Genomic DNA, 18,507 nt, shown 5'->3' with positions numbered 1-18,507 from the left:
TTTTTTTTAATTCACTGTTAAGACCTTTTTTTTTTTTAAAAGGTATTTTGTCTGCCATGACTGGAATTTATGACCTTGGCATTCTCTATTCCCAATGCTCTAATTCAGTGTTTTTTCAATGACTGGTCCGTACATCAGCACGCCCCAGTCCCGAAGAACTCCGACCAGTTTAGGAAGTCTGCAAGTCGATCCCTGGGATCAAAAAGTCTGAGAAACACTGCTTTAGTTCATATCCTCACTTTCACTTACATAGGGGTATTCTGTATACTGCTTTTGGTGTTAGTGATGCCATTTTACTTTAGTCCAACACTGAACATTGGTCTCTCTAATAAAAATACCTTTTCAGTTTAACTTTTTATACTATATATATATATATATATATATATATATATATATATATATATATAATATATATTTATACTATATATTTGCAATTTAATTCTGTTCAAAAGTTTATTTGTATTACATTCTGCTAATTTCAGACTTCCCTAGATTACATGGTCATAATGAGCCCTTCTAGTTTTAGTCTGGCAATTCTTGCATCAATGATTAATTACTGTTTTTGCTAAACATCTGCACCTTCTCTCCAGAATTTGAGTCTAAATTCAGTTTATAGCCATTTCATCTTATGTTTTTGTCCGCTAGATTAAAGAACCCTCTAAGATCAAAAATCTTCTCATAGGTATTTAAAGATCTTGTTCAAGTTAATGGATTTTTTAAAAGAAATCAGTTTGCCTTTAAAACAGGAAATATAATACAATCACTCCATAAATATTTTACAGCAAGCAAAAAGATTGCAGTTCAGTCTGTTAGCCTACTGTAATAAGGGGGCCTGGAAAGGACATAGCCCATCCTACAAGGACACGTGTTGATAATAATTGTTCTTTGGAACTTTAAAGTTCTTGAATACTGATTATATCGATGTGGCAAATATTTGCCATTAAGCTACAAGATGGAATTCAACCAGGAAATATTTCTGCAAATATTGGCACCAAAGGCTGAATTGTTGCAGACAAACTTTATTCATTCACAGTTAGCTTTACATGTAAAGAGTAGGCCTTAAAGTGGGAGGGAACAAAAACCCAGTGAAGGAGAAGGGACCCTTCCAAGAGTCATCTGTAACCAAGTTTTTTGTCCAAGTAACTCAGCCTTAAATAAAAGAAAAATCCCTCATGTACTTTGTATAAACTCTTGAAGTGTGTTTCACAGTTCAACCCTAGTAGACTTATTATTCAAGCAAATGTGTTTTATGTTCTTCAGTAGTGTTGTGGCCTGCATAGGGCCTCATGAGAGGAATGACTTGGCCTTGGAGTGAACTCTTAACTTTGTAGGAAAAAGAAACACTATCCCAATGTTGTCTTCTGGTCTTTCTCAAAAAGAGACTGATGATGTGGAAAAAGCCGAGGTACTCAATGCTACTTTGCCTCGGTCTTCACAGATAAGGTCAGCTGCCAGACTGCTGCACTGGGCAACACAGTATGGGAGGAGGTGAGCAGCCCTCAGTGGTGAAAGAACAGGTTAAGGACTATTTAGAAAAGTTGGACATGCACAAGTCCATAGGTCCAGATCTAATGTGTCCAAGGGTGCTGAGGGAGATAGCTGATGTGATTGCAGAGCCATTGGCCATTATCTTTGAAAATTCGTGGCGACTGGGGGAGGTCCCGGACGATTGGAAAAAGGCAAATATAGTGCCCATATTTTAAAAAGGGAAGAAAGAGAACCTGGTCCGCCTCACTTTAGTTGCCAGCAAAATGATGGAGCAGGTCCTCAAGGAATCCATTTTGAAGCACTTGGAGAGGAAGGTGATCAGGAACAGTTGCCATGGATTCACCAAGGGCAAGCCATACCTGACCAACTTCATTGCCTTCTATGATGAGATAACCATCTCTGTGGATATGGGGAAAGCAGTGGATGTGCTACATCTTGACTTTAGCAAAGCTTTTGATCCAGTCTCCCACAGTATTCTTGCCAGGAAGTTAAAGTATGGATTGGATGAATGGACTGTAAGATGGATAGAAAGGTGGCTAGATTGTCGGGCTCAACGGGTAGTGATCAATGGCTTGATGTCTAATTTGCAGCCGGTATCAAGCGGCGTGTCCCAGGGGCTGGTCCTGGGGCCGGTTTTGTTCAATATCTTTATTAATGATCTGGCTGATGGGATGGATTGCACTCTCAGCAAGTTCGCAGATGACACTAAGCTGTGGGGAAAGGTAGATACGCTGGAGGGTAGGGATAGGGTCCAGAGGGATCTAGACAAATTGGAGGATTGGGCCAAATGAAATCTGATGAGGCTCAACAAGGACAAGTGCAGAGTCCTGCACTTAGGATGGAAGAATCCCATACACTGCTACAGGCTGGGAACCGACTAGTTAAGCAGCAGTTCTGCAGAAAAGGACCTGGGGATTACAGTGGACAAGAAGCTGGCTATGAGTCAGCAGTGTGCCCTTGTTGCCAAGAAGGCCAACGGCATATTGGGCTGTATTAGTAGTAGCATTGCCAGCAGATTGAGGGAAGTGATTATTCCCCTCTACTTGCCGCTGGTGAGGCCACATCTGGATTATTGTGTCCAGTTTTGGTCCCCCCCACTAGAGAAGGGATGTGGACAAATTGGAGAGAGTCCAGTGGAGGGCAGTGAAAATGATTAGGGGGCTGGGACACATGACTCACGAGAAGAGGCTAAGGGAACTGGGGTTATTTTGTCCGCAGAAGAGCGAGGGGGGATTTGATAGCAGCCTTCAACTACCTGAAGAGGGGTTCCAGTGAGGATGGCGCTAGAATCATAGAACATCAGGGTTGGAAGGGACCTCAGGAGGTCATCTAGTCCAATCCCCCGCTTAAAGCAGGACCAATCCCCAATTTTTGCCCCAGATCCCTAAATTGCCCCCTCAATTGCCCCCTCAAGGATTGAACTCACAACCCTTGGTTTAGCAGGCCAATGCTAAAACCAGTGAGCTATCCCTCTCCGCATGAGCTATCCCTCCCCCCTAGGCTGTTCTCAGTGGTGGCAGATGACAGAACAAGGAGCAATGGTCTCCAGTTGCAGTGGGGGAGGTCTAGGTTGGCTATTAGGAAACCCTATTTCACTAGGAGGGTGGTGAAGCACTGGAATGGGTTACCTCGGGAGGTGGTGGAATCTCCAACCTTAGAGGTTTTTAAGGCCCGACTTGACAAAGCCCAGGATGGGATGATTTAGTTGGTGTTGGTCCTGTTTTGAGCGGGGGATTCGACTAGATGAGCTCCCAAAGTCTCTTCCAACCCTAGTATTCTATAAATTGGGATGAATGTGTGAGTTAAAATCACAGCTGTCTTGCAGCAGGTGATTGATCCTCTGCTGGAGTGCCTGTATGGGATTGCTGGCTTTGTTTTTGTGGGAGAAGGGTTCATTTCTTAGCTGCTGAGATGTCACTGGCAGGTCTATGGAAAATTTACCAAACACTTGCAATAGCCTGAATGTTCTGCAAGGTCTGGGTAAAAGGACAAAATATAAAAACATTGTGCCAAATGTCCATCTGTAACCATGTTGCAGCAATTAGTAGCTGAAAAGGATGGGAAAAAGTGTGACTTGCAGTGTACTAAAACCCAGGCTTGTGAATTTGCAGAAGTGTTCCTATGTCTGGACTACAAATCAAAAGCACAACAGGTCACAGTCCTGATCTGAAAAGTGACTCTGTATAAATGGCTCTGTGTATGGCAAAGTTACAGGACTAGTTTTACCCTCCGTCTCCTTTCTGGACTCTGACTGCATCCCTCGTGTGTCAGGCCTTGTGCTTTTTCCTATTTAGGGGTAGAATTATGCAGTTCTTCTACTATTAGACCAAGCTCTCGACTACAGTGCCCTGCATATCAACTGTTCTTACCCAATGGGTCCAGCTGGGTTCGGCTGCTGTGGTTTTGACCTTTGGGAGTCTGTAACCATTGGTGTAAATAGTGACAAGGCAGCCTTCTTAAAGCAAAAACATGGTTTGTTTTTTACAATAGGAACAAAACACTTTAGAGAGAGAGTTTTTTTTTAAAGCAGCCTACACACACACAACAAATCATGCTAAAAGGAAATGGTCTTTAAAACAAACTCCTGGTCTCTGTCAGATGAACTTGTTTACTAAAACAAAATAAAATCAAAACCAGTTCTTGGTCATTTTAGCAATGTTTCCTCAAACAGCAGGGTGAAAGCGTAGGTTCTCTTTAACAGAATCTTCCCAGACAGTGTTAGTGTGCCTTTCTGTGTTGCATGTTTGCACTAGTGCTTTTGGACCAAGGAAGCTCAGACTTGTTCATGTGCATGAAACATACGTAGGTAACCTTAGAACCACAAGTAGCTTGCTGTTTTTCATCCTCAGATGAGGAATTCAAACCAATGCTAACTGTAGTTTGGGGGTGGGAGGAAATACATTTTACAGTATGTAGGCTTACCTAGTGAACAGACTCAATATTCTTGTGGCACTCTAATCTTATGCAGTTGCAGAGTCATGGTAATTGGAATACAAATAGATTATTCTGAGATATTATGAGGGAGATGTTATGTATTCTCCTCATATTGGACATATACTTGTTATGCAGCAAGAGGGATGACAACAATATTGTATTATGCTTGTAACGTGGCTTTCTTGTACACAGTGATAAAATCCTAGTGTACCAGAACCCTGTTACTACCTGGATTTTCCAAAATTCCTCCTGTTTGGCTTTCAGAGAAAGCATTAAAATTTGTGTGTGGCAGATGTAACTGGACATTTCTAGTGCTTCCTGACAATTATATTAGTGAAATAATTATCCTCCTTTATAATTAAATGAGGGTCATTCTGCCCCAGCAGTCCAGTGGATTATTACTACATTGTAATTGGATCCATGGAAAATAAACTGCATTGTTTAATGTAATGCTCTTATTCAGCAGTTTCCTGTGCATCAGAAACTTGGCATACATTCTCTTTATTTTAAAGAAATGAATTTCTTGTCCATTATAATACCAGTGCATGGGTCTAAAGCCAACCATAAGGGTGTCTTCGCAAACTCAGCAAACAAACTAACAGGGTTCAAAAAAGAACTAGATAAGTTCATGGAGGATAGGTCTTGGAAAAAGGATAAAGGAGTTTTAGGCGCACGTGGTCTTCTCGTCCATCCTCCCCGTGGAAGGAAAAGGCCTAGGTAGAGACTGTCGAATTGTGGAAGTCAACGAATGGCTACGCAGGTGGTGTCGGAGAGAAGGCTTTGGATTCTTTGACCATGGGATGGTGTTCCAAGAAGGAGGCGTGCTAGGCAGAGACGGGCTCCACCTAACGAAGAGAGGGAAGAGCATCTTCGCAAGCAGGCTGGCTAACCTAGTGAGGAGGGCTTTAAACTAGGTTCACCGGGGGAAGGAGACCAAAGCCTTGAGGTAAGTGGGGAAGTGGGATACCGGGAGGAAGCAGGAGCGCGCGAGAGGGCAGGGGCCCTGCCTCATACTGAGAAAGAGGGATGATCAGCAAGTTATCTCAAGTGCCTATATACAAATGCAAGAAGCCTGGGAAACAAGCAGGGAGAACTGGAAGTCCTGGCACAGTCAAGAAATTATGAAGTGATTGGAATATCAGAGACTTGGTGGGATAACTCACATGACTGGAGTACTGTCATTGATGGATATAAACTGTTCAGGAAGGACAGGCAGGGCAAAAAAGGTGGGGGAGTTGCATTGTATGTAAGGGAGCAGTATGACTGCTCAGAGCTCAAGTATGAAACTGCAGAAAAACCTGAGAGTCTCTGGATTAAGTTTAGAAGTGTGAGCAACAAGGGTGATGTCGTGGTGGGAATCTGCTATAGACCACCGGACCAGGGGGATGAGGTGGACGAGGCTTTTTTCCGGCAACTGACGGAAGTTACTAGATTGCAGGCCCTGGTTCTCATGGGAGACTTCAATCACCCTGATACCTGCTGGGAGAGCAGTACAGCAGTGCACAGACAATCCAGGAAGTTTTTGGAAAATGTAGGGAAATGTAGTTTCCTCATGCAAGTGCTGGAGGAACCAACTAGGGGCAGAGCTCTTCTTGACCTGCTGCTCACAAACTGGGAAGAATTAGTAGGGGATCCTAAAGTGGATGGGAACCTGGGAGGCAGTGACCATGAGATGGTCGAGTTCAGGATCCTGACACAAGGAAGAAAGGAGAGCAGCAGAGTATGGACCCTGGACTTCAGAAAAGCAGACTTTGACTCCCTCAGAGAACTGATGGGCAAGATCCCCTGGAAGAATAACATGAGGGGGAAAGGAGTCCAGGAGAGCTGGCTGTATTTATAGAATCCTTATTGAGGTTACAGGGACAAAGCATCCCAATGTATAGAAAGAATAGTAAATATGGCAGGCGACCAGCTTGGCTTAACAGTGAAATCCTTGCTGATTTTGAACATAAAAAAGAAGCTTACAAGAAGTGGAAGATTGGACAAATGACCAGGGAAGAGTATAAGAATATTGCTCAGGGATGCAGGAATGAAATCAGGAAGGCCAAATCACACCTGGAGTTGCATCTAGCAAGAGATGTTAAGAGTAACAAGAAGGGTTTCTTCAGGTATGTTAGCAACAAGAAGAAAGTCAAGGAAAGTGTGGGCCCCTTACTGAATGAGGGAGGCAACCTAGTGACAGAGGATGTGGAAAAAGCTAATGTACTCAATGCTTTTTTTGCCTCTGTCTTCACGAGCAAGGTCAGCTCCCAGACTCCTGCACTGGGCAGCACAGCACAGGGAGGAGGTGACCAGCCCTCTGTGGAGAAAGAAGTGGTTCGGGACTATTTAGAAAAGCTGGACGAGCACAAGTCCATAGGGCTGGATGCGCTGCATCCGAGAGTCCTAAAGGAGTTGGCGGATATGATTGCAGAGCCATTGGCCAGTATCTTTGAAAACTCATGGCGATCGGGGGAAGTCCCAGATGACTGGAAAAAGGCTAATGTAGTGCCCATCTTTAAAAAAGGGAAGGAGGAGGATTGTGGGAACTACAGGCCAGTCAGCCTTGCCTCAGTCCCTGGAAAAATCATGGAGCAGGTCCTCAAGGAATCAATTCTGAAGCACTTAGAGGAGAGGAAAGTGATCAGGAACAGTCAGCATGGATTCACCAAGGGCAAGTCATGCCTGACTAATCTAATTGCCTTCTATGACGAGATAACTGGCTCTGTGGATGAGTGGAAAGCGGTGGAAGTGTTGTTCCTTGACTTTAGCAAAGCTTTTGACATGGTCTCCCACAGTATTCTTGTCCGCAAGTTAAAGAAGTATGGACTAGATGAATGGACTATAAGGTGGATAGAAAGTTGGCTAGATTGTCGGGTTCAACGGGTAGTGATCAAAGGCTCCATGTCTAGTTGGCAGCCGGTATCAAGTGGAGTGGCCCAAGGGTCGGTCCTCAGGCCGGTTTTGTTCAGTATCTTCATGGATGATGGGATGGATTGCACCCTCAGCAAGTTTGCAGATGACATTAAACTGGGAGGAGAGCTAGATATGCTGGAGGGTAGGGATAGGATAGAGAGGGCCCTAGACAAATTGGAGGATTGGGCCAAAAGAAATCTGAGGTTCAACAAGGACAAGTGCAGAGTCCTGCACTTAGGACGGAAGAATCCCATGCACTGCTATAGACTAGGGACCGAATGGCTCGGCAGCAGTTCTGCAGAAAAGGACCTAGGGGTTACAGTGGATGAGGGAAGCTGGATATGAGTCAACAGTGTGCCCTTGTTGCCAAGAAGGCCAGTAGCATTTTGGGATGTATAAGTAGGGGCATTGCCAGCAGATCGAGGGATGTGATCGTTCCCCTCTATTCGACGCTGGTGAGGCGTCATCTGGAGTATTGTGTCCAGTTTTGGGCCCCACACTACAAGAAGGATGTGGAAAAACTGGAAAAAGTCTAGCGAAGGGCAACAAAAATGATTAGGGGACTGGAACACATGACTTACGAGGAGAGGCTGAGGGAACTGGGATTGTTTAGTCTGTGGAAGAGAAGAATGAGGGGGGATTTGATAGCTGCTTTCAACTACCTGAAAGGGGGTTCCAAAGAGGATGGCTCTAGACTGTTCTCAGTGGTAGCAGATGACAGAACAAGGAGTAATGTTCTCAAGTTGCAGTGGGGGAGGTTTAGTTTGGATATTAGGAAAAACTTTTTCACTTAAAGGGTGGTGAAACACTGGAATGCGTTACCTAGGGAGGGTGGTGGAATCTTCTTCCTTAGAAGTTTTTAAGGTCAGACTTGACAAAGCCCTGGCTGGAATGATTTAGTTGGGGATTGGTCCTGCTTTGAGCAGGGGGTTGGGCTAGATGACCTCCTGAGGTCCCTTCCAACCCTGATATTCTATGATCAATGGTTATTAGCAAGGATGCAAAACCATGCTTTGAAGTGTCCCTAGCCTCTGTTTGCCAGAAGCTGGGAATGGGCGACTGATGATGGATTACTTGATTATTTGTTCTGTTCATTCCCTCTGATGTATCTGCCATTGGTTACTGTCAGAAGACAGGACGCTGGGCTAGATGAATCACTGGTCTGATGCAGTATTGCTTTTCTTATGTTCTAATAAGATCCAATGGCTGGAAGTGGAAGCTTGACAAATACAAACTGGAAATAAAGGTGCAAGCATTTATTAGGGTAATTAACCAGTGCAACAACTTACCAAGGGATATGGTGAGTTCTCCATCACTTGGAGTCTTCAAGATTGGATGTCTGAGATACACTGTAGCTCAACCACAAGTTGTTGGATTTGGTGGAGGGATGACAGAGTGAAATTCTGTCACTATGCTGTGCTGGTCGTCAGATGAGATATAGGAAAATAGTCCCTTCTGGCCTTAAAAGTTCCATGAATCTGTAGTGTGCCCCGCTGTGTCCTAAATAGCTCAGTGGTTTGAGCATTGGCCTGCTAAACCCAGGGTTGTGAGTTCAATCCTTGAGGGGGCCGTTTAGGGATCTGGAGCAAAAATTGGGGATTGGTCCTGCTTCAAGCAGGGGGTTGGACTAGATGACCTCCTGAGGTCCCTTCCAACCCTAACCTTCTATGAATCTATATGAACTTGACCCATAGGGAATCCCAGAAAAAATAAAATTTTGCTTTTTGCATCTGGTATAGATGTGATGGATGTTATTTCTCTAGTGCTCCTAACTTTTGAGTGATGTAGTCTATTAAGGAAATTCCCACCAGCGCAAATCATTTGGTGTGGACACACAGCAGTGTTGCAAACTATGGCTTACACCAATGGTATGTTTCCACATTAAACTGTATCAGTGCAAGACACATTTTGCACTGGTGCAGCATGTAGCTTTTAGTGATTTGCCTCTATATAGTTCCATTAGTGTAAACTTCCTTTGTAGACAGGGCATTGACACAAGAGTGAACTGTAGTCAAGATGTTGCTCTTAATTAGGGGATAGTTTTGGATGATAATGGCCAGTTCACATACAGTTCCCCTATGCTCCGGATCTTCTCAAGTTCTGTCTGGTATGTAGCACCATAGAATCATAGAATATCAGGGTTGGAAGGGACCCCAGAAGGTCATCTAGTCCAACCCCCTGCTCGAAGCAGGACCAATTCCCAGTTAAATCATCCCAGCCAGGGCTTTGTCAAGCCTGACCTTAAAAACCTCTAAGGAAGGAGATTCTACCACCTCCCTAGGTAACGCATTCCAGTATTTCACCACCCTCTTAGTGAAAAAGTTTTTCCTAATATCCAATCTAAACCTCCCCCACTGCAACTTGAGACCATTACTCCTCGTTCTGTCATCTGCTACCATTGAGAACAGTCTAGAGCCATCCTCTTTGGAACCCCCTTTCAGGTAGTTGAAAGCAGCTATCAAATCCCCCCTCATTCTTCTCTTCTGCAGGCTAAACAATCCCAGCTCCCTCAGCCTCTCCTCATAACTCGTGTGTTCCAGTCCCCTAATCATTTTTGTTGCCCTTCGCTGGACTCTCTCCAATTTATCCACATCCTTCTTGAAGTGTGGGGCCCAAAACTGGACACAGTACTCCAGATGAGGCCTCACCAATGTCGAATAGAGGGGAACGATCACGTCCCTCGATCTGCTCGCTATGCCCCTACTTATACATCCCAAAATGCCATTGGCCTTCTTGGCAACAAGGGCACACTGCTGACTCATATCCAGCTTCTCATCCACTGTCACCCTTAGGTCCTTTTCCGCAGAACTGCTGCCTAGCCATTCGGTCCCTAGTCTGTAGCTGTGCCTTGCGTTCTTCCGTCCTAAGTGCAGGACCCTGCACTTATCCTTATTGAACCTCATCAGATTCCTTTTGGCCCAATCTTCCAATTGGTCTAGGTCCTTCTGTATCCTATCCCTCCCCTCCAGCGTATCTACCACTCCTCCCAGTTCAGTATCATCCGCAAATTTGCTGAGAGTGCAATCCACACCATCCTCCAGATCATTTATGAAGATATTGAACAAAACCGGCCCCAGGACCGACCCCTGGGGCACTCCACTTGACACCGGCTGCCAACTTGACATGGAGCCATTGATCACTACCCGTTGAGCCCGACAATCTAGCCAGCTTTCTACCCACCTTATAGTGCATTCATCCAGCCCATACTTCCTTAACTTGCTGACAAGAATACTGTGGGAGACCGTGTCAAAAGCTTTGCTAAAGTCTAGAAACAATACATCCACTGCTTTCCCTTCATCCACAGAACCAGTAATCTCATCATAAAAGGCGATTAGATTAGTCAGGCATGACCTTCCCTTGGTGAATCCATGCTGGCTGTTCCTGATCACTTTCCTCTCATGCAAGTGCTTCAGGATTGATTCTTTGAGGACCTGCTCCATGATTTTTCCAGAACTCTCCTTTTGCTGAACCACAGGAAAGCTCAGCATGTACGTATGCACATATATGCGTTTGCGCACTCTGACCTCGATACGTTGTGCCTTTCATAAAGCTTTAGATTAATCTTTAAAAATGTTTTTGTTTTTATCAAACAGAATAACTTAAAATACAAACCGCCACATAGTGACAAATTCAACAGAATTTTTAATGCAAAATATACTGTGAAGACTGATGTTAATGGGATATAGAATCATAAAATCCCACAGAGTATATTTACAAAGGAGCTCTTGTAGATTATTCTGGTCCCCTAGTACTAGTTAGGATTGTGTTCTACACTGAACATGTTAAATTCTTCATTTAGTTTGCTTTTGACTTCCTTAATAGATGGTGCCCTCAATAGACATACCAAAGGGGTCCAGGGATACAAAGGTAACGTGTGATTTTAATTTGCCAGTATACCATTTGGTTGGTTGCAGTTTGACCAGTAAATGAAAGGAATTTGAAATGCTTCCGAGGTGAGAGAAATTCTGACGTCGTTGGCATTACTGAAACCTGGGAGGAGGATTCACATGACTAAAATATTCAGGAGATTGTGCTGCTGATTTTAGGGTTAGGGTAGGGCGGGTGAAAAAGGGTGGGTGTGGTAGCACTTTTAAACAAGTAAATGGTATATGTGATGTTGCGTTATTGACAGTTCAGAAAGACTCCTGAATGCTTATGAATCAATGAATAAAGGCCAAACTTGTATATAAAATCAACTTCACGAAGGTGTAAAAAATGAGATGAAATCATTTGGGGGGGGGGGGGGAATAAAACAGAAAAATGTGAATGCTAATTAGGAGCTATTTAAGAACATTTTACTAGATGCCCCAAAGGCCACAATCAGAAAAGGCTACTACACTTGTTAAAACAACCTGCCTTATAGGAGAAGTGAATGTAGTTATAAAATATAGGTAATAGTGTTCATTTAATATACTTAGACTTTCTTATGACATTTGCACAATAGTTTAATTAAAAATGAGAACAACCAAAATTAATATGGCACACATTAAATTAATTACATTGAGACATGTCAGACAGTTTTTAATTGTAGATTGGGAATCATTAAGTAGGTGTATTTCTACTGGGGTGGGGCAGCAATCAGTTCTTGGCCTTATGCTATTTAACACTTTTGTAAATGACCTGGGAGAAAACATAAATCATTATTGAAAGTTTGCAGATACACCAATTAGCCTGACAGCAGGCATGGGCAAAACAATGGAATGGGTGACAAGTGTGTGTCTGGATTTATCTGTATAATCTGAAAATGCCATTTTGTTCTGAAAAGCTACTTGTTTGTAAAACTGTTCTGTGCCTTCACCTTGGCTCTGTAGCCTCCATTTTGAGCTAAAACACAGGACATGTCAGAATAAATTATTGCACCTAACAGAGGATTAAGAGTGATGGGGCATAAACCTTGATGACCTTCTATTCAACTGGAAACACCATTGGATGAAGAGCTGGTACCAACAAGGAAAACCCCTACTGTCTTAGATGTTTTGGGAATCAAAGAATAGATCATCTGATGGGGGTTGAAGCTGACTAGGTAAGTCACCTGCGAGAGAGAGAGTACTGAAAGCTATATAAGGACAAGGTCGCTGACCACACCAGAACCAGGATTCTCTTTTTGAATGCAAGAAGAGGGGACCTGGACCCCTGAAACGACACTAATCAGGTCCCAAAGAATGCTCAGGAGTGCGCAGAGAACCAAGGCAGGGAATGGCATATATATCACTTGTGTTGTCTAAAAGTAAAGAGTGAGTGGTTTAGAAATCCCTCAGCAAAGTCTGACATATTGCCTTCAACTATGTCTCCGAAGAGCTAAACAGTAAATAAGAGTACCCACTAAGGTAGAGCTCTGGAGAGGGTATGCTTAACTACTGGGGAGTCTTGGAGGGATTTGGCCCTGGTCTTAGGGCCTAGGGCAGCTAGGCTGCAGGGCCTTTTTGAGAAGGGTGCCAAACGAATCTATGCCCAGGACCAAACCAGAGACCAAAGAAAGATTGAGCACCTAGAACCTACCCAGACCCAAGAGAGCTTAAAAGCACACGGACTTGGCATGTTGGTCCAAACACAGCAGCCTGGTGAGTGTCCAGCAAGGGGAGCTTGACCCAGAGCAGTGACAGGTGATATAGGACTTGAAAGGCTAGAAATTTAAAGAAGAACAATGAACAAGACAAAATAGGTCTTGTACAATGAACTTCATGTTGTTCCTTGACAAAATTGCAAGTGTGCTTGATGGGGGTAATTGTTACACTATACTTGGACTTTTGTAAGGTATTTGGTGTCCTCCTACATGACATTCTAATTTAAAAATAAAACAGACTAGCATTGTGCAAAATCAATATTGCACACAAGTAAATAGAGTAGAAGTTGTCTGTCTGATAGTCTGTGTAGTTAATTGTGAAATAGCAGCTAGCAGGGTGTTTCTAGTGGGGTTCCACAGGGAATGGATCTCGCTTCAGTACTATTCAGCATTTTCTCAACAATCTGAAAGAAGATATAAAATCATGGCTGAGGTTTGCAAATTCTACAAAGATTGTTAATTTGGCAAATAATGAAATAGTTCTGTACTAATGATTTATCAAATCACTTGGTAATCTAGGTACAATCAAACTTGTATTTTAATATGGTCAAATGCAAGGTCATACATCTAAGGACAAAAATGTAGGCCATACTTACAGGACTGCAGACTAAAAAGCAGCATCTCTGAAAAGGACTTTTGGCCTGTAGATAAACAACTGAACCTGAGTTTTTCAAATATGATGCTTTAGCTAAAAGGGCTGACCTTTTACTTGGCTATATTAACACAGGAATACTGATCAAGAGTAAAGTGGTGGTATTACGTCTGCACATGACACTAGTGCAACCACTACCAGAATACTGTGTGTGGTGTCCACACTGTAAAAAAGGTGTTGAACATGGGAAAGGGTTCAGAGAAGAACTACAGATTTGGGGGGGGGGGGTGTCTAGAAAATGTTCTTCACAGTGAGATTTAAGGAGCTATGTCTATTTAGTTTATCAGAGAAGATTGAGGTGACTTGATCATGATCTAAAAGTACCTTCACAAGGACAAGATATCTGATAGCAGAGGGTTCTTTAACCTAGCCGACAAAAGCGTAACTAGATCTGATCAATAGGAGCTGTAGTCAGAAAAATTCAAAATGAAAACAAGATGCACATTTTTAATAGTAAGGATAACTAATCATTGGAAATGTCACCTAAGGATGCTTTTGATTCTCCATCACTTGAAATCATTAAAGATTACATCTGTTTCTAAAATAAGCTCCAATTTAACCGCAAGGTTTCATGCCTTCCTCTGCAGCATGGGGCATGGGTCACTTGCCGGTTTAAACTAGTGTAAATGGCAGACTTTCTGTCATTTAAATTATGATCTGAGGACTTCTAACCTCTGGCAGAGTTACTGGTGTCCATTACAGGAGTGGGTGGGTGAGGTTCTCTGTCCTGCAATGTGCAGGAGGTCAAACTAGATGATCATGATGGTCCATTCTAAACTTAACTTCTGACATTAAAGACTATTCATAAGAAGAAATCACTGGATGCAATTCTCTGGCCTGTGTTATGCAGGAGGTCATACTATAGGATCGTAACAAGTGAAATTTATGAAGTCCTTGCAAATCTATTTTTAGATTTCTGCAAATCTAGTTTCATTAGTTTGCTGTTGGAAGGGGCTTCTAAAATCTTTCCTGTATTTTGGTTCAATGCATTATTTGTTAGACTTCTTAGCCTAACAGCCTTAAATAATTTCCTTTTTATCTCAGTATTTTGCTAAATATATATCAGTTGGTGGCAGTGTGAATTAAAACTGTATATATCATGCTCTTGATTTTATGTTGAGATATTTTTAAAGCAATAAAATCCGGGGTCTCAAACTCAATTTACCTTAGGGCCAATGCCAGTCCTCAAATCCTCCAAGCGGGCCAATAATATCACTGAATATGGTGTTCAGAAAAGAAAATGTTTATATTGTATTTTTTATTTCGAATTTCTTAGAAATAATAAAACTGTCATACAACTTTATACAATTCTTCTCCTGCCAGAGAGTTTTGAGTGTTTGCCAGACACCTGGCAACGCTTCAGTTCTGTCAGTTTGTTGGTGTTTGGCCTCCGTGACTGAACAGGTGACACATTCAGGACTGCAGCGAGGTGGGCATCAGATAGTTGTGTTTGGTATTTTGACTTGTTTATATTCATTATGGAAAAAAGTTACACGGTCTCCATGGCTGACTCTGCCCGGGAACTAGTGATGGTATCTCTGCCCATCTCCCCCAGCCAATGGGAGCTGCGGGGGGCGGCGCCTGCAGCCAACATTGCTGGCCGCATCTCCTCCGCGGGCTGCAGTGGGGAGGTGTTCTGGCCACAGATGGTGCAGTGCGGAGGCTCTCTGGCCACAGATGGTCCGCAGGCCAGGACTTTGAGACCCCCTGAATAAAATGGTTAAAAAGCCACACAGAAAACAAAGTCCACAAACACGATCTAGTGCACAGACAAAATGTGTAGGATCAATATATACATTTTGGTAATGTAGTTGTTCAACTCTTACAGTAAAATATCAAATTAAATTCTCATTTTGCTTTGAACATAAATTGCCTATTTCATATCCTTGCCATTTGAAATGGTTCTGTGTGGGAACAGCATTAGTTAATTATACACAACTCTCACACTTTCGTCAACGTAAGTGCCTGACACACAGTTTATTGTGTATCTGAGTTTGAATAAATATGAGTGTCATTGTAATCTTAATCTCTACCCTTTACGTTTTCAGCCCAGAATGTGACTGTTGAGGAAATTATCATTGCCTACAAACAAGCCTGTCAGAAATTAAACTGCAAACAGATATCCAAACTACTGAAGCAGATACAGGTATTGTGGATATTCTTATGTATGCAGCACAAAAATTTAATCCTGTTTAGCTCCTGGAATATGACTGACATGGAAACTCTAGAAGAGTCATCTGCAGTCATATCAGAACTGAAAATAAACTGTGTTGATACTTAGAATAATTTTCATGCCAGTCAAATATGGAAAAACAATAGTATTGTTTTCTAACAACTTGAGCAGGTTTTTTAGCAGATGAAAAACTGTTACAGGATGCTAGTATCTAAAGTATTTGTTACCAAAATACTATGCATAAATTATTTAATAAAATATTACTGAAGTCTGGGTTCTTGCCTATAGTTCTTAAATGGTTTTCTTTCTGAAGAGTGCTTACAGATGGGCTCCTTTTTGTGCTCAGTTTAAATAAGATGGATACGAGATTTCCAACACGGCTTATGTATTGTTTTCTATTTTATGCTATGTTTAATTATTTTTTGTTTTCTCAAGTGTGGGGATAATTAAAAGGTTGAGTATTAACCCTACATTGGTTTAAATTGAGGTATATTTTTTTCAGAGATAGTATATTGTGATACGTGAGGAGAAAGAGAAGAAAAAGGAGCATGCAGCATAAATGTTTAATGTAAAAAATATATGAAAGACTGTGGCAGGAGTGGGAGGTGGAAGCAGTAGAGGACCGAAGGGAAATGACAACTGCTCTTGGGAATGAAATTTCACGGGGGATGCTACAGTACTTTTCTAGACAGTACAGGATGGCACTAACGGAACCAATCAGCTTGCATACTTAGGAGTGTGTTGTAGACAGAGGAATTGTGTATGAAGTCTTATTTAGAACTGTACAGAGGGTTACTAGGATTACGTTGCCATGTAGTACAAATTCAGCACTGTACGGAAGTATAGATGAGGTTTTAATTTCAGTTGGGTTTCTCATAATATACTTGCACTGATACTTGGAAGTAGGGTGGAATGTTTTAAATGGATATTATTACATTGTAAACTTTCAGAATGTGTGAACAGATTACTGAGCTGATGGTATCCAGAGGTTGTGCAATCTTAATGCTAAATGTTTCTGAAAAGTCAGTTTAGGGCAGTGGTTCTCAACCTATTTATTATTGTGGGCCACATATTGAGAACCACAGTGGGCCACCTCCCCAAATTCCCCCACAAACCCCTATGCACAGTGCCCCCCTCCCAGAGACCCCCTTCACAGAGCAGGGCCAGGAGCTGATCCCCATGTAAAATCTAGGGGTGCTGCAGCACCCCTGCATACCCCTAGTTCTCTTGCCTATGCTGCCCAGAGCCCCCCCACAAACCTCCCCAGAAACTTACTCCTGTCCCCTGTGGCACTCACTGGCCCACTGATGGGAGGCGTGCTCCAGCAGGGCTGCCTGATGTGGTCTTCTCCTCAGCCGGCCCCACCCCCTTCCAGACCAGAGCAGCAGACTTTGAATTGTTTTTTTTGTTCAGCATACAGCTGGACTGCAGCTGTGTGCTAATTGGGCTGCAGACAGTCTATGGCTTGAGAAACAGTGGTTTAGGGCATCCTCCACAGGCTTCTCTCCCTATTGCTAGCGTAATAGTCTGCATGTTCAGCATAAGAGGAACAGTCTTTAAAAAGATTTCTTGTATCTTTTCTATTTCTGTGTTCAGCCTATTTGATTGAGGTGACTTAAAGATCCAGGGACTGTAGGGTTATGACTAACATACTACTTCTTTTTTCGAAATGCGTTCATTTGGTGTGTCGGATCATGATGACTTTCAGCGAACAAAACTGCATGTTGCTGGAACTGGAATACAGAATTGAAATTTCAAGAAGAACTTATCACCATAAATAAACTGTGAAACATATTTTTAAGTTTAATTACCATTGGCATTAAGCTTAGAAATACCAAATCAAACATCTTGTTGAATTACTGTTACAAATGACATCACAAATGTGTCTTAAAGAAAATACTGTGATGTAAACACGTTTCCAATCGGCATTAATAATAGTTAATCAAAATAACTGTCCTTTCTAAACTTCCTGGGTTCAATTTTTGTGAAATACAGAAACTATGTTCTTGTTAATTATTGCCTACATAAGTAGACTAAAAGTGTCAACCTACTAGCAGTAAATCAGCTAGACAAGAACTTGTTCATTCAGCCATCCCGTTACGTAATGGGACCAACACAAGATAAAATTAAAGATCCTGGACCTCCTTTTCAAGTCCTTAACAGCCAAGGGTACTGCTCTCTTAAGTGACCACTTGTCCCTACTGATAGGAATATTCTGGAGCAATGCAGAGAGGATATGTCTTCTCTTTTTTAGAGCACAATAGAAGACACATTGATTTACTCGCTTAGTAGAGGCAGCAACTAGTTGGCTGGCAAGCCGTCCTGCTCTGAACTTGTCCCCAAAGGGAATTAAACTCTATGGAGGTGCTGTTCTCCAATTATGGAGATTGCCCGCAGCATGATGCAGCATAATCCCCTTCCAGGATGATTCTGAGGCTAACTCTGATATTTGGTGTTTAGCGGTCAGCAGCCACAGCAATTTTGCTCAGGTTGTTTTTTGAGACAGTCCTCCCTTCCTGTGAAGCAGCAGGACTACTGCAGAAAGATCCACAGGTCCCAAAGAAGGAGGTCCTTTGGTTCTGGGGTTCAGCCAGCTGGCGCATGTCTTCTTCCTTCTTGTGCCCCCCCCCACTCCCCGACACCCCCATGTTAGGGTCTAGCAAGCACCTGTTTTTAGTTGTGTGTCCAGGACAGTGATCCAGTGGTAACCTCTTTCACCAGCCCCCTTGTTTGGGGACAGACCGGCTTGCTTTTACAGTGGTTGGGATTTGATTACAACAGACAACCTGATCTGACATGCTT

The 18,507-nt window shown here is 42.7% G+C and overlaps 1 protein-coding gene across 3 annotated transcripts in view; it reads left to right on the top strand.

The window, feature by feature from the left end:
* Positions 1-18,507, top strand: part of PPP1R37 (protein phosphatase 1 regulatory subunit 37) — a 171,084-nt gene that overhangs the window by 41,830 nt on the left and 110,747 nt on the right. For all 3 annotated transcript variants that reach the window (XM_078850218.1, XM_073321861.2, XM_073321860.2), the window contains exon 2: positions 15,581-15,678. In XM_078850218.1, the coding sequence (XP_078706344.1) occupies positions 15,581-15,678 (98 nt within the window). The remainder of the gene's footprint in view (positions 1-15,580; positions 15,679-18,507) is intronic.

The sequence above is a fragment of the Lepidochelys kempii genome, chromosome 23 (assembly GCF_965140285.1).
Source record: "Lepidochelys kempii isolate rLepKem1 chromosome 23, rLepKem1.hap1, whole genome shotgun sequence".
Classification (NCBI taxonomy): domain Eukaryota; kingdom Metazoa; phylum Chordata; order Testudines; family Cheloniidae; genus Lepidochelys; species Lepidochelys kempii.
Note: the sequence above shows the minus strand (reverse complement) of the source record. Positions and strands in the feature narration are given on the sequence as shown.